General features: G+C 35.4%; 1 protein-coding gene across 4 annotated transcripts in view; it reads left to right on the top strand.

Annotated features, from left to right (window-relative positions):
* The window catches only part of LOC145268253 (differentially expressed in FDCP 6 homolog), a 143,109-nt gene that overhangs the window by 73,514 nt on the left and 52,546 nt on the right, over window positions 1-17,049 (top strand). For all 4 annotated transcript variants that reach the window (XR_013864866.1, XR_013864867.1, XM_080123593.1 and 1 more), the window contains exon 2: window positions 12,415-12,960. Coding sequence is in view for 2 of the 4 variants with exons in the window: in XM_080123593.1 (XP_079979719.1) it covers window positions 12,415-12,960 (546 nt within the window). In the remaining 2 variants the exon portion in view is untranslated. The remainder of the gene's footprint in view (window positions 1-12,414; window positions 12,961-17,049) is intronic.

A 17,049-nucleotide genomic window follows, 5' to 3' on the forward strand; every position in this document is an offset into this window, starting at 1 on the left:
AGGAATATTGCAGTTCCTAAGAATTTTAGGCCACGTCTGTAAATCATGGCAGGCGGTTTTCGATAAGACTATGCTATTTAAATAGTCTTCCATTTTTAATGTCGAATAGTTCCATTCGGGTACACCAGTTTTGATTTATTGGGGCTAAAGTTTATATTTGCACCTTGTTTAATGACAGCTTGTACAGAAAATATATTGTTTAAATTTCAGGATTAGAAGAGCGTTTTCTAGAATACAGAAACACAGTTCACCTTTATTGTTCTTTAGCGAGATTTTAGCATCACCTCTTTTCAAAACGATATTGTTTACTCGACTGCCGTCAGTAAGTTCTACAAAATAATTTTGTGGCTTAAAGTTGGGATCAAAATTGATAAAATCAGATTCCTTTGTAATCACGTGCCATTGAACCACAATTGACAAGAAAATTGTTTGTTGAAGCGTTAAACGTACATAAAAATAAAAATGTATGTTCGCTAACGGAGCTTTCCAAATTTTTAATGGAGTCGCCCTTTAAAGTCCTGTATCTACATTGGAAACGTCCACATTAGGTCGTCCACAATTATAGAAAATAACTTTTGTACTTTTCTTAGAAAAATTGTTTTTGGAAAGTTGCGGTTTTTATTCCCGGTATGGGTATAATTTAATTTTGGTGTTTTTATGTGCGTATTTCTAAATTTCATATTTGTAGATTCGTTTTTTTCTATGATCATTTTTTTCAGTTTCCTCGTAACTTCTGATTGCTACCTTGAATTGACTAAAAGTCATGGGTTTTTCTTTCTGGGTTATCACTGTGGTAAATGGCTTGAAATCACTTGGTAATCCCTTGAGGACCATGGAAATTAACACTGTCGCTAATAACTTTACCAGACATTTTTAAAGAATTTGAAGTCCTTTCAGCTTTTATAATATAATCTGTAATTGTTTCGGCTTCTATTCATTTTAGAGAGGTCAGTTCAGTATATAAAGAAATATTTTGGGTTTTCCTTTCAATAAATACTCTCTCAATATGCTTAATGCTTTGCAGCCATCGTCCAGAGCTTCTCTTATTACCAGTGATAGACTTCGGTCATCTAAACACTGTATTAATTCCGCAAAGACAGTTGTGTTATTTTCAATGAAATCAGGGTCGTTTCTGTTTTCAGGTTGTGTTTGAAGTACTTTGTGTAGCTTTTGGATTCGTAGATATTCCTAAAATTTCATTTGCCACAATTCGAATTTTGATTTGGATCCATCGAAATAAAGATGCACGTTGGGTCCATAATCTATAGAAGCGTAAGCCATGTTTAGTTTCAGAACAGTTTCCAATGGTTCGTTGTTCTACATAAGTCCTGAGAGGTGACTGGTTTGCAGTAGACAGTTCTCGAGTTGGAATCCAGAGCAAAAGATTCTTCCCGTGTTGACATTAAGAAAACATGTGAAATTGCTACAGAAAGGTTTAATATTTATGGAGCAATTCTGGTTTCTGATTGGTTGGTAGCAGAACGTGAATTCGATTCGTCAGTTCCTAGCAGCATCGTTTATAAATAGAATATCCCAGCTGTATGGGATCATCCCCATTGTAGTGCAAAAATATTGTAACAGTTTTAATTCTATTTATAAATGATGCTGCTAGAGAACTGACGAATTGAATTCACGTTCTTCTACCAACTATTTAGAAACCAGAATTGTTCCATAAATATTAAACCTTTCTGTAGAAAATTTTCATGTTTTTTTTCTTGTCAACACAAGAATCATCTTTTACTCTGTGGATTCCAACTCGAGAACTGTCTATTGTGAACCAGTCACCTCCCAGGACTTGTGTTGAACAACGAACCATCGGAAACTGTTCTGAAACTTAACATGGCTTACACTGCGAGAGGTGGGAAATGGGAGCCGGTAGTGAGAGCCTCTCTTGATATATAGGGTTGCCCCTACATGGACCAGAAGCTCATTGCCACAAGGACAATGGTTTTGATTGCAGTATCTGCCGGAACAGATACTACACTTTCATCTTGTCACCTGGGCCAGATGGTAGATAGTGTTTTTGTTTGTTTCCCCACATTACACAATTTCTAAAATAGTAACAACCATAAAATTATATTTATTGAAAGATTCAAATGCAATGGCATTCACCCTGTGTGGGTTGAACCGTTTTCTCCCAAAGGAAGAAGTTTCTAGGAATATCAAATTCACAAGCAGTCTCCTGTCACATGAATATCCCAATCAAGGGAGATAACAATGTTAGGTTTTGCAGTTCTTGGAAGAAGGGGTGTCAATTTCCTAGTACGTACAGTGCCAGATACCCCCAGACTATCACTCATCTGGTATTCCCTAGGTTCAACATTGCTTAACTTTATTGATCTTTTTTGTCTTCCTACTTCCTTTCATACAGAGACGTTGACTCTTTCTCTACTTTATTGTTTTTCATGACAAGAGCTCGACTGAGCTTCAATCTATGGTCCTTCCAATAAAACATTCACAAAAAACACTTGTCTAGCTACAACTGTCAACAATTTACCTTGCTGTCTTACTGTGTTTAAAACTAAACAAAAATTCCATGAGCAAAGTTTCTTACTTAGAAGTGACCATCTGTGGAACACAATACTATAAGGCTGTTTCTCAACTGACTATAATATGGTTTTTCAAGTCTAATGTAAATTAGTTGTTGAGCCATCCTCTTAAATAATTAAAACCTACCAAAGTTCTGCCATTACTGATTACGGTGTTTTCTCCCTCATTAACCTGTATTCTAGTGTGGCCTTTGGCTCTCGATAAGTGGTTCAATACTTACTGTCTTTTTTTCAAGAGAGCCGGCAATTATCAAGGCCTAAGGCCACTCGAGGATAAGAGTTAAAGAGCATAAGGTGGTCAGTGAAACAGCATAGCGATCGGCAGTGGTAAAAAATCGGTAGAATTTGGTTATTTAAGTAGTAGTGGCTCAACAAGAACCTGTTTATATTGGGCTTGCTGACAACCATGTTGTAGTCAGCTGGAAATCAGACCCACGGTACAGTTCCACAGGAAGGCAGTTCTAGAAAAGAATCTTTTTTCATTGAATTTGCATTTACATTTAGTCATAGTGGAGGAAAATTGTTGCCAGTGGTTGTAGCTAGACAAGTACTTGTTGAAAGTTTTGAAGGAGGAACTATAGATTAAAGTTCGGTTGCACTTGCCATAGGAATAATGATAGTAAAGCTGACTAGCGAAGTCTCTTTTGTGAGAAATGGTTGCAGGGAGGAGAAAAATGATACCACTTGCTAGATTTTGAGGACTGTTTTGAAGAGTATGCAAAACCTGTGCTGCTTTAATATAAAGTTTTATTTTTTTGTTAAAGGCAATAAACTTGAAGTTGACAACTGTGACCAGACGTGCGTGGCCCCGACAGATTGCCGACTCCCAACGTCGTGTATCGTCGATTTTTCGTTTGACTATTCCTCTTATGGCCGGATCGTCATTTTCTCACTGGCGACTGTCAAGGGGAACACCCATGGTTTCACAAAAGTAGAAATATAATAAATTGTGGAACAAAGAAACGAAAAACACAAATGCCAATGTTCACATATAATTGACTGTTGGACTTCTGTGTGTGTGTCGTCTCCCCGTTCTATCGATGTTACGTCCGTCTCTATTTCTGTTTCACAGTCAACTCTAAAAACTGTCCAACTCCCATCCACCGCGGCCCTGTCGGTGGGGCATTAGAATATGCCAACTGCCCCCCTGCAGAGGGTAAAAGTCTCAATGGGGGGTCCTGGATATGACCTTAAACTATATCCAGTGGTGAGGCTCCAGCTTGTGGGCTTTGGGGAGTGTGGAGCCACCCTTTAATTACCATTGCTCCCAGGTCCACTCTGACCCGGAGTGGTAGTACCTGTTAGGGTCCCAACTATGGGTTGAATAGAAACCGACGTGAAAACAACAAATATATTCTATTTAAAAAAATTTTTCTCCAAAATCTTTGGATTCGGCATTAAATAACCCGAAAAGGGTTGATATGCCGTAAAACAAAAACAACCAACCAACCAACCAACCCATCCACCGCGACGGGCATCTAGTTATCAACTGTCTCCTACATTGGTATCTGAGGTCGACCCCCCCCCCCCCTGGCTACCGGAAGCTTCCCTTCCCCGTTTTATCTGTAGGTTTCTATTGTCTTGTCAACTCTAAAAAGCTCGATCTAAAAATACCTAGAGATTCATTATTTGTTACTTCCTATCTATTGTTTCCTGTTCCTTCGTCTATTGCCCCCCTCTCAGTGACTCAAGTCCACCTCAGGTCCACTTTATAGGATCACACAACTCCATTTTCTTTTATTGCAGGTTTAGCAGCTATTGGTTATTTGGAGTTCTGTTTTTGCAGTTAATCATGAAGAGACTGACACCCGAATAGCATTTGCAAATTGCAAATGATACTCAGTTTGAGTAACATTTGATGAGCAAATATTTTCACAAAATGGGGCTGTCAACTAGGCCACCTTATTCATGCAATTTAACCCCATTCAATTTTCTTTGAGGATATGTAATGTACCATGTCTACACAAACACAATAGGTCACTTGGATGACCACATTCAACACATTATAGCCTAATTTAATACATAGTTTCTGAAAATTGGGCACCTAGATTATGGCATATGTTCGAGCTGAGCATATGCTCAAAATTGTTTTTAAATTATAAATGCCAAAAATTAATTTTTGGCATAAACCACCTATTTGTATGATAAAACTATTTTTCTGTGATTTTTTTAAATTTAAAGTTCGTCGGATGACTAAAGAGAAACGCCTTTTATTAAGTAAAGACGCTTGAATGTCGATTGCATTAATCGGTTTTTGTTGGTACAGATATAAACATGACCACATTGGTATTACTCTGAGTTTCCTTCTAGAATTACTCAGTGACCTTTACTGAAAGATATGAACGCCTTTGTCACATTCAATAATGGCCACACCCCACATTCAGCTTGGGTCTTGTGTCACTTCCAGGCATCATGGGTAGCAATAGATTCCTCAGCAATAAGCAAAATATTCTAAGTTATTGTGAGAATATTAGAAAACCAAAAAATGTTATGAAATATTTTATTAAATCAATAAAATCAATTTAACTCTTTATGACCTGAATCAGATACTGAACTACTATGTACAAGGTGTGTTTGAATCAATTCCCACTTTTTTTTATGCTGTTGTATTCATTTATTTATGACTGAACGAATTAGTTCAACCACTTCATAAATGACTTTTAGAGAATATACTTTTTTCAAAGATTGTTCATTTATTTTCATTTTTTTTTTCGCGTGTATGTATACGCATGTTCCCTCTGTGTGGATGCATGAAAATGAAATTATTGCTATTCTTGCTTTTAAAGTCGCATGGTGGCTGGAGATATTTCCGAATGTGATGGATATGCTCTCGTTTTGCGTGATTTGGTCCCGAAAGTGATTTTGACGCCTTTACTGCTGGTCTCTGGTTTTCACGTCGGCGAGGAGTCTATAAGACGGACGTCTGCCATGTCACCAATTTTTAGGATGCAGAAGAGTGTGCGTGTCTCATTCATGATCGGGTATCAATTTTTGTAGGGTACAGAAGGAAATGCGTGTTCATCTTGCGTTCGGGTGTCACCAATTTTTGTAGTGGGGGTCAGAAATTTAAGTGAGATTAAATTTCCTCGCCCCAAACAAATAATAATAAAAAGAATGAGAATGAAACGAACAACTCCTGATTTTAATGAACCGCACTTTTTTTTGTTTTTTTAAACAATAAGGTAATTACACAAAGGTAAATAAAGGAACAGAAAAGGTTTAATTTTTTTTTTTTTTTTGTGAACGGTGACTGGGGTAATTAAATCTTTTTTTATGTAAAGAAGAAAACTGTTTTTCTCGCTTACTTAGTGGAGAGATATACAAGGGTAAAGAGTCCATCAGGGTAACAAGTCCATCTCCACATGGAGGAATTAGTTGTTGGGCGTATGCGTGTTTAACATCCAACACGGACAGGTCGACATTGATGTTTACGCCATGCTCAAAAGATCGACTGATTCGTTTGGGCGCAAAAATGCTTTTTATAGATCCAGACTGGCTCCAAACAGCATTAGATTCTGCTGATATTTTGGCGTTTTGGAAATTCGTTAAAAAGATATTCTTAATTTTCTCATTGGCTGGTTGTGTCACATGATGGTGCTTCCAACTACGTCCGCTAAAAATGTTATTTTTACTTTTGTTATTTTGAGCAAAGTGTGTGGCCGTATTTGAATTTGTGCTGTTGCTGAGAGATTGTTTTTCTCCAAATGCATGGGGAAAAATTGCAATGAATAATGGCTCGTTATTTGCGCGTGTGCAAGTGTGTGTGACTGTACAAACCCTTTATGACCTGAATTGTGATGTAGATGATTATAAAAATTGTTAATTTTAGATGACGGCATACTGAATGTAAGCAATGGACAGTTGCAATCTGGAGGTGTCTGACATCTACCCAGATACTGAACTAATACATGCAAGGCATGTTTGAATCAATTCCCACTTCAGAATAATACACCTTTTTCAAAGATTATTCATTTATTTATTTTCATTTTTTTTTTTTTTTTTTTGGTGATCCCCATCATAGAAAGAAAAATAAAGCTAAAACAGAACGGTCTTGTTTGAAAAAGTTGTTTTACACCAAAAGTCTCAGAATTTTTTTTTAATGATCTAGTTATTTAATGAAATATTTCAGAACATTTTTGGTTTTCTAATATTTTCAAGCTAACCTTACAAAATGTTTTTAAAAATGTGACCAAATTCCTATCCTAAGTTATATTTTAGGTATTTGTCCTCCCAGTCTTCCTCATCACCATAAGCAAAAAATATCCTTAGCTCTATCCTAGTGATTTATGCTTTCTCTCTCCTTCCCCTAATTTCTCACTTCTTTAAGCTACTTTCGGCTATCAATAAATTCTTCATGTAAAGACTAATGGCATCATGACAAGACCAGTTCGAACTCATATTTATTTAAAGTACATAAAAAAAATTAAATTAAAATAAAAACAAATTATTAAATGCCTCCATATTTTAAGTTGGCTTACAGAAAAAAAAAAAAATTGGAATTTTTGATAGTTCGGTGTCCTGTTCATGCTAAGATGTTCTCCCCACCCCTATTTTTTTGTTTGTTTTGTAAAGAAGTACTAAATATTCTGAATTGCACGTTATATTTATCTAAGCCTTTAATACATTTAATAACTTAAATGTAATTAAATTGAACAAGAATATATACACAGACCAAAGAAGTAAAATAGACATCTTTATCATTAACTAGCAAGGTTATCCGACGTTGCCCTGAGCAAAAGGGGCAACATTTCTATTAAAACGTCTCTCTCTCTCTTTCTCTCTTCCCTATTTTATCCTGGTCAAAGAAGCATTACAATTCTGTTTCAGAGAAGCTATAACAATATAATAAATGCTAACATTGAGGTGGACCTTATCTGCCTTAAAACATTGTAAACCTAGGTATTCCATTTTAAACTGTTAAGTGATGGCTTGGTTCATTAGTGATAGGAAAATCAATGTTGTCTTGCTAAATTTCATTAGCACCCACAAACAACTGCCCTTTTGTAAGAAATAATGAAGACTACTGCCAGTGCTAAACATATCCAGGGTGAATGCCGCTTTGGTTCGATAATATTCCCTAAATCTAGAAATTAATTTAAGATACATATGTCATGCTTCAGTTTTAGATTATATGGATTTTTTTTTTTTTTTTTTTTACATTTTTTTAAAGGGTTTTCTGCAGGGTTTAAGTTTAATAAGTTTTTCCAGGTTGTTTTGTCATGCTTTGATTTAGGGAGACGTCATCCTCTTTGGTGTCACGCTTGGATTTAGGGAGACGTCATCCTCTTTGGTGTGTCACGCTTGGATTTAGGGAGACGTCATCCTCTTTGGTGTGTCACGCTTGGATTTAGGGAGACGTCATCCTCTTTGGTGTGTCACGCTTGGATTTAGGGAGACGTCATCCTCTTTGGTGTGTCACGCTTGGATTTAGGGAGATGTCATCCTCTTTGGTGTGTCACGCTTGGATTTAGGGAGACGTCATCCTCTTTGGTGTCACGCTTGGATTTAGGGAGATGTCATCCTCTTTGGTGTGTCACGCTTGGATTTAGGGAGACGTCATCCTCTTTGGTGTGTCACGCTTGGATTTAGGGAGACGTCATCCTCTTTGGTGTGTCACGCTTGGATTTAGGGAGACGTCATCCTCTTTGGTGTGTCACGCTTGGATTTAGGGAGACGTCATCCTCTTTGGTGTGTCACGCTTGGATTTAGGGAGACGTCATCCTCTTTAGTGTGTCACGCTTGGATTTAGGGAGACGTCATCCTCTTTGGTGTGTCACGCTTGGATTTAGGGAGACGTCATCCTCTTTGGTGTGTCACGCTTGGATTTAGGGAGACGTCATCCTCTTTGGTGTGTCACGCTTGGATTTAGGGAGACGTCATCCTCTTTGGTGTGTCACGCTTGGATTTAGGGAGACGTCATCCTCTTTGGTGTCACACTTGGATTTAGGGAGACGTCATCCTCTTTGGTGTGTCACGCTTGGATTTAGGGAGACGTCATCCTCTTTGGTGTGCAGACCCCATAATATTGTATTATCTTTGGGCATAACATATACTACACTTTGTAATATTTATTTGCCGGAAATATAAAAAAGCTTACATTTAAAATAACTTGGTCTAAAGTGATATTTATTTTATTTTTAACTAGAATCATCTTGGTCACCACGATACCACATTTACATGAACGACCGTCTTAAGATTTTCTGAAATTAGAAATTTTATTGTTCATAAATATACTTATATACCCAAATTTAATTGAGATATACTACACTTCGATCCTAAGCTTCAAGCCAGAAAAGTGTATCTTGGTTTGAGTTTAATGTTGGACATGAATTGCCTTGTCCTTTTGATTAGTAGTAAAACATTTGTTTTGCTATTATGCTTAATCTTTTCTGTCCTTGATCAGTGAAGCGAAATCCTTTTAGACTGATGGAATTTTTCTTTTCGCTACAATCCAGGATGAGCTGGAGTTCCCTCACTAAAAACCAGCCGTGTCTGACTGAGAAGACAAGTAAGTAGGTTCATGGCAGCATCAGATGAAAGTATTTTGATATATTTCATTGTTTAAAAAAAGGGTGCAGAGTGATCATGTACGAACATGAAATTACCTTAGTGTAATTTATTTTATTAGCTTTGACCCAGACAGTATTTTCAAGAATTTTTTTTTTAACTGCTAAACATTCAAGAATTCATTGGAGAATTATACAGCTTGTTTGGTATTTCTGCCTTGATTATATTTGAAGAATTCTAAAACCTAGATCTTTCTATTTTTAGTTGAAGAGATTCATTTTCTTTGGATGAAACCCATAGGGTCTTAGAATGAGGAAATTCCTATTAAATATATTTAATTTCTGAAATTTTCTAGACTTTTTCTTTATAGGTCACATTACTTGTACATATATTGCTGTGTACGTGTTAGTGTGAACAATACACACGAACACATATTTGGCTTCATATCCATTTTACATATTGACATGTGTTGGACGAACACACATGCATACAGAGATAATTAACTGAAATTTTGAAATCCTTTCAGTATACAGATTGTATAATATGGTAAAAATCAGTCTATATAAATATTAGTATCAATATTTATAAAATGATCCCATTCAGATAAAAAAGCTCAATATATGAGATAGAGCAATAATCTATACTGTATCTTCAACGTATGCACATGTATTATGGTTTCCAGATTATAAACTATTCGGTCAGCAGATCCTATTTATTAAAAAGGAGAATATGTGATAACATACTATGAACATTAAATCAATACATAGATATGCTAATTTAATGTTCGTAGTATGCTATTACCGTCTATCCTCCTTTTTAATAAATAGGATCTTCCGATCACTGAAGATGATGTTGCTTTTGGCTGTATACGAAACTAAAATATCTCTTTTTGGTCTTTTGACCAGGATCCAAGGGTAGTATCTGTTCTGTCTAAAGCTGGCATATTATGGGGTTTCCATTCATGCCAGGTGTCCATACAATGGAAATGTGTTACGGATTCCTATAAAGATATTGGAAATAAACCGTAATAATCAGATATATTCTGACACTGCATTAACCAGAGTACGTATATAAATAATTTTAGTTTTAACAAATAAAATAAAATCGTGGGGTTTCAATTCAGGCCCTCTTGCAGTTCAAGGCAACTAAAATATGAAGAAGAAAATGGGACACAAGTCGTGTTACACCGGTATGAAGAACGCCACTTGATTGAATAATGAAATTTGTCATTTTATAAATAAAATGAAATATTGAAATTGACAATATTAGAAAACAATATTTTTTAAAAATAATTTTTATTAAATACAGGAATTAAAAAAAAAAATGATAGCAGTTAAGATCTTTTTATTGAAATAATTCCCGCGTAATTTTATTAATAAAATGACAAACAAATAAAGATAATTACTTTATTTTAAAATTTAAAAACATTAATTAAATCTCCAAAAAAATCGAAAGTTATCTTTTTGTTTGTAAAAAACAAAACAAAAACGTGTTTTCTATTGTCAATTTCAATATTGTTTCATTATCATTTCTAATTATCTTTCTTTGTTTGTAAAAATAAGACTGTTTTCTAGTCAATTTCAATACCCTTTCATTACTAGCATTTCTAATAATCTTTATTTGTCATAAAATTATACGGAAGTGATTCAATAAAAAAGATCTAAACTGCTAAAAATCATTTTTTTTTTTTTTTTTAAATTCCTGTAATTAATAAAAATTATTTAATAAATAAGTTTTCTAATACTGTCAATTTCCATATTTCATTTTATTTATAAAAATGACGCCAATTTCAATATCCAATCAAGTGGCATTCTTCCTACCGGTGTAACACGACTTATGTCCCATTTTCTTCATATTTTAGTTTCCTTTAACTGCAAGAGAGCCTCCATTCATGCTGAACATTCACAGAATGCCCAGCAGTAATATATTACATAAGTGTTAATGTCCTCTTATTTTATTTTTATTCATTTATTACTAGTGGGCAGGGGGGGGGGCACCTGACCTTGCCGGGTCATAAAATATGCTTAAATATATTTTAATTCATGCAGATTTCGTATTATTATAGTCAATTCTCTATTGAATATTATATTATACCTAATATATAGTAGTGATTTCAAGTTAGAAAAAAAAAAAAAGACGACTTTGTTGCCATCAGCTAGAATTGAAACCAAAAAAGTTTGTACTCCAGCCATGTTCCCTACCAATGGAATCGAAATACGTCGGCAAGTTAAAAATGAACATTTTGCATTTTAACTTGGTCGATATGTCTGTAAGTGTTATTGGTCCAAACAAAGATTTTACTCGTTATAAATCATCCATGGTGTATGATTACTATTTTCTTTGAATTTCAGTGTTATGTGACCAGTAGTTTAAGAGTTTATTAGTTAAATATTTACGGGCATACATCTACTAGCATTTCGACCCGGCGTTGCCCGGGTGTTTGGAGGTTTATGCTAAACAAAAAAAACAAAAAAAGGTCAATTTTTTTAACTTTGACCCCTATTATGACCCCTTAAAATTTATTGTTTTGGTCTCAAATCAAGTTAAGTTAGTCCATGTCCAAGGAACCTATATCTAAAATTTCAAGTGTCTAGACCCAAAATTGGAGGAGTTTGGTAGAGTTCTCAAAGGTCAAATAGTTGAACTTTGATCCCTTAACAGCTAAATTTCTGGTCGAAAACCGATCATAGATTTTCCCAAATCTCAGTACCCTGTGTATCAAATTTCGAGTCTGTAGACTGAAAATTGACAGTTATTGCATAGGGAAATGTACAGACAGACACGTTCACTTTTATAGATATACCAGCATGGGTGCCCGGTGTTGCCCGGGTATGTGGAGATGTATGTTGAGCAAAAAAGTGGTCAATTTTTTAACTTTGACCTCTATTATGACCCCTTAAAATTGTTTTGGGTTCAAATCAAGTTAGATCCATGTCCAATGAAGCTATATCTAAAATTTCAAGTGTTTGGACCCAAAATTGTCGGAGTTTGGTAGAGTTCTCAAAGGTCAAATTATTGAACTTTTACCCCTTAATCGCCAAATTTCTGGCCGAAAACCGATTACAAAGATTTTCCCAAATTTCAGTACCCTGTATATCAAATTTCGAGTCTGTAGACTGAAAATTGACAGTTATTGCATAGGGAAATGTACAGACAGACAGACTGGTTCATTTATATATATATATATATAATTTTTTTTTTTTTTTTTTTTTTTCTTCAATGTATTGATAATTTAATTTGCATTTAACTGATGTACACATTGAGGAAAGATGTGACCTCCAGGTTTTAAAAATTTGACTTCAGCTTTTTATTTTTCTTTGTATAAATCGATTGAATATTTTTTTCTGTTTCCTTACAGGTTTTGACAAATAACATGGGAAACGTTCTTGGCTTTAATAAAGCAGAAGAAAAACTTGATACCTCTGATTCAAGCCAGCTAAATTTCGAAGAATATCTAAAGCTGTTGAAATCCGAACTCTTTACAGATAGTCTTCTGTACACTTCGCCAAACGCAGAGACAATCAAAGAGATCTGCTGGGTGCTTTATAAATGCAAAGCCTGGGAAATTGCAAATCAGCAAAAGTTACATTTGAATGACGCGTTTATTTTATGGAAACTATTTAATTTCTTATGCGAAGTGGATGAGAACGGACACTATAGTTTACCCCTGGTGATGGACAAAGATGAGATTGAATTACTGTTTGAAAGATTTGCGCTGGTCACTGGTCAGCAAGCAGACCAAAATTCTATGATGAATGTGTTACACAACGGTACTCTCACATTCCCATTCCCAAAAATATTAGCACTTTTTGAACGCCAGTATCTCAGCAGACTTCGTGATGATGAAATTTCCTTGGGACTTAATGAAGTTCATGAAGAAATAATTAATGATGTCATGAAAAAAGTAAGAATTTTTCAAAAATATTTTCATTCAAGTTTAAAAAAATAATTTCTATTGCATGATTTTTTCTAAATTAAATTTAAATATATTGTTTATGTGACACTATGAACCCCATTCCCACAAAGTATTAGGAAATAAAAAAAAAAAGAAAAACTATTTAAAAAAAAAAGGGGGGGGCAGTTGATTATCAGAACAAAAGTATAGAAAATGAGGTCAGTAGGAGAAGGGGGGGTGCTTCACTAAGGCACACAAGTGTTTGAAAATAGGATTGTTAATCAAGGTGGAGCAGTAATAGGACAAAACTGAACAAAGAGGTCAATTTACTCAGTTTGATAAAGCCTCTGTTCAATCTCAAGAGACAATGGATATGCCCTGTAAGGGTAGCTGCATGCATAATTGTGAGGCAGGGGTTGCACAATCTCCAACCACATCTCTCCTGAATTGGCACTGCTTGAGTCCAGTGGCAAGGAGAAGTCCAGGATGACTGGAAACAATGCCAAGATAAGCAGAGAGCACATGCAGCACCTGGAATTCACAAATAGTCACCCATTTTATTGCTGACAAGATAAACATTGCTTAACTTAAGTGATCTAATTGGAACTGGTATGCCAATATGATTATGCTGTAGTTTACAGTTTTAAGGGTGTGAGTCTTATGACAGTTTACGACACTATTTACAGATTGTCTTGAGTTTTCAACAGTTGCTGACGGTGTCCAGTTGGCCACAATTAAAGGCAGGTTGTGGCTCTGACTTGACTAGGATATGAATTAGTCAACCAATTGACAAACATGGCTTCAAGGAAAACTAAGATGTGGACCTAGCATTTAGAGGGTCATTTTCCACAATGGTGTCAAACACGGAATCAGAACCCAACTGACATCTATAGAATGTATTGGAATTTGTTTTGGGTTATTTTTTTTTTTATATACTTATGAAGTCACCAATGTCCGAGATGAAGACATGGCCAGAATGAGAACCAGAAGAGACAAAGACTAAGACGAAAAATATGGCACAGTGTTGGGATCGGCAGTTCTTGTTGAAGGAGGAGCATAAGGTCTCGCATTTATATTTTTCTACATTGTCTTTTTTTTTAAATTTTTTTTTATTCTGTAAAATTTTAATTTCTGATTCAGTTATTTTTCAACCATTTTACTAATATATATATATATATATATATATATATATATATATATATATTATGGAAATATTTCAACATGATCAAAAAAAAAATCAATTATTTATATATTCAACATTTTCTTTATTTTAAGACTTTTTTAAAATGAAAATGTACAGAACAAGTAGGTTTTTGTGAATATGTGCCTTCATAAGAACTTATCTGAGAAAGATCGTCTGTTAACCCTGGCTCTTTTCATGATGGAAGGAATGATTTTTGCCTGAGAACTGCAGTTATGTTAGTTCAGTCAACCAAGATGGGAAAAACCTGAAAAAAAAGGAACTGCCTATAAACTACTTTCTGTATCATGATTCAGTCGAATCTTGTCAAAGATGGTTGTGGGTGAAGTGAAGATGGAGTGATTACCTTTCGTTGCTAAGCATCCAATGGTGGAAGAAAATAGTTGGAAAGAGACTAGAACCCTGTGTTTATGTAGATTGACTCGTATGGTGCAACTACTGACCAATGAGTTGACAAAACACAAGTGAAACCAATTCATCACTAATGACTGATCTTGAGACATCTTCAAGACATATTTTACAATTTAACTATTTCTAAATTCATCCAAGTCAATTTTAAAATTTGCTCTACTAGTTTTATTTTTAACTTTATCATGGCATACATTCCAAAAACATCTTGTGTAGAAAAATCTTTTGTCGTAGATTTAGCCAATTAATTACCAATGTGAGATTTGATTAAAGAGAAAAAAAATTGGATTTAGAAATCCCATATTTTTGTTCTTGTCTAGAATTCTCCCAATATTAAAAGACAAAGCTAAGGAAAAATTTGATGTATATCAGGGCTCTACATTGCGATTGAAACAGTCGCATTTGCGAGTGATTTTTCAAAATGGCGACTAGAAATAATGAAACTGATCTTTTGGCGATCATATTTCTTTCACTGACAATCTTCAAAGCTCACTAATGAGTGAAAAATATCTTTTCAACTTTTTTTTAATATAGAATGAACAAAATTAAATTATTTAGAGAATAAGTTTAACAGAACAATATACTCTTTTTTTCTTTTAATGAAGGCTGTTAAAAAAGGATCTAAAGAAATTAGAATGTTTATACCTTCAAGTATCAACATAAAATTTGTTGTATATTTAGAATTACTTATAAAAAAATACACAAAAATCTTTATATTGTACAAACTCGTTACAGAACTAAAATGTTATGTTCTAAAAATCATGTGGGTTTGGCTAGTAAACAAAAATATTTAGTTGTCAAAGGTCAACTAAAGATAAGTTTGTCCGTAGAGCCCTGTATATGCCCACAACTGAAAGAAAATATTAAAAAAAATCACAAATTGATAACGTAGCTTTATTTTTGTAAAGAATATTGAATTTTATGATTAACCGAAGAGAGCCTGTCTTGCTCACCATTTTGAAATCTATCTAAAAAAACAAAAGCAGATGATTCGACAATAATTCAAACTCACAAGATTTAGGTTGTAATTCCCATTAACTGCTTAAAAATGACTTTCTTTATAAAAATAAAACTACTTAATTTATGTGAATTTTTTTTATATTTTCTTATCTTCGTATATAATATTTTGATTGCAGAAATTCCCCTCTGGACCAAAGTACTGTAGGTTTGCAACAATAGATGCAACATAGAAATTTATTATGTCTAGACTATTAGCCACTACCTTATGTAACTTTAGAATGTCATTTTAGACACATTTGGTCGTTATAATAAAATCTTACATTACATCCTAGGAGCAACATCACAATCGCAATCACCTTTAGAGGAAGTAGTTCCAATTTTCCCTCTATATATCAAGACCTCCTACCACCCCCCAGTCAATGCTAGAGAAAATATACGCATTATACATATATTATGCTTGCACCTTTCAAAACTGGATCATAAACTCAGACAGAACATAATCTTTCCCTTCTCCGATTCAAAAATAAGTATCCCCAGACTAATTCTACACATTCTGATTGGCTGACCTCTGACTATTCCTATATTTTAGCATGCTAAACGAACGCTAATGTACCATTAACACATGGCATCACAATATCTACTTTTGCCCTTTGAGTAAATTGCTGTGTTCATTTTCTTACATTTTATGACGTCAGTTTGTATTCCCTCCCTCTACCTCTCCCTCCCTCTACCTCTCCCTCCCTCTACCTCTCCCTCCCTCTACCTCTCCCTCCCTCTACCTCTCCCTCCCTCTACCTCTCCCTCCCTCTACCTCTCCCCCTCCCTCTACCTCTCCCTCCCTCCCTCTACCTCTCCCTCCCTCCCTCTACCTCTCCCTCCCTCCCTCTACCTCTCCCTCCCTCCCTCTACCTCTCCCTCCCTCCCTCTACCTCTCCCTCCCTCCCTCTACCTCTCCCTCCCTCCCTCTACCTCTCCCTCCCTCCCTCTACCTCTCCCTCCCTCCCTCCCTCTATCTCTCCCTCCCTCCCTCCCTCTATCTCCCCTCCCTCCCTCTATCTCTCGCTCCCTCCCTCTATCTCTCGCTCCCTCCCTCTATCTCGCTCCCTCCCTCTCTCTCGCTCCCTCCCTCTCTCTCGCTCCCTCCCTCTCTCTCGCTCCCTCCCTCTCTCTCGCTCCCTCCCTCTCTCTCGCTCCCTCCCTCTCTCTCGCTCCCTCCCTCTCTCTCGCTCCCTCCCTCTCTCTCGCTCCCTCTCTCTCGCTCCCTCTCTCGCTCCCTCCCTCCCTCTCTCGCTCCCTGTATCGTGTTTACATGTTGAAGAAAAAAACAATTTCATGTCAGTGCCATAAAAAAGAATTTTTTTTTCTTTGTTTCAAATAACTTTATTTAAGTTAATGTTATATTTTATCAAACTGTTTATTTTGAAAATATATTTATTTACAGAAACATGAAAAAAAAACAATGTCACGTTTCTTACAGTTTTAGCAGTTTCAAAAAAGGTGAATGTGCAACATAAAATAGTTTCAGTTTT

This window comes from Euprymna scolopes, chromosome 43 (genome assembly GCF_053919585.1).
Source record: "Euprymna scolopes isolate OS-2025 chromosome 43, ASM5391958v1, whole genome shotgun sequence".
NCBI lineage: Eukaryota > Metazoa > Mollusca > Cephalopoda > Sepiida > Sepiolidae > Euprymna > Euprymna scolopes.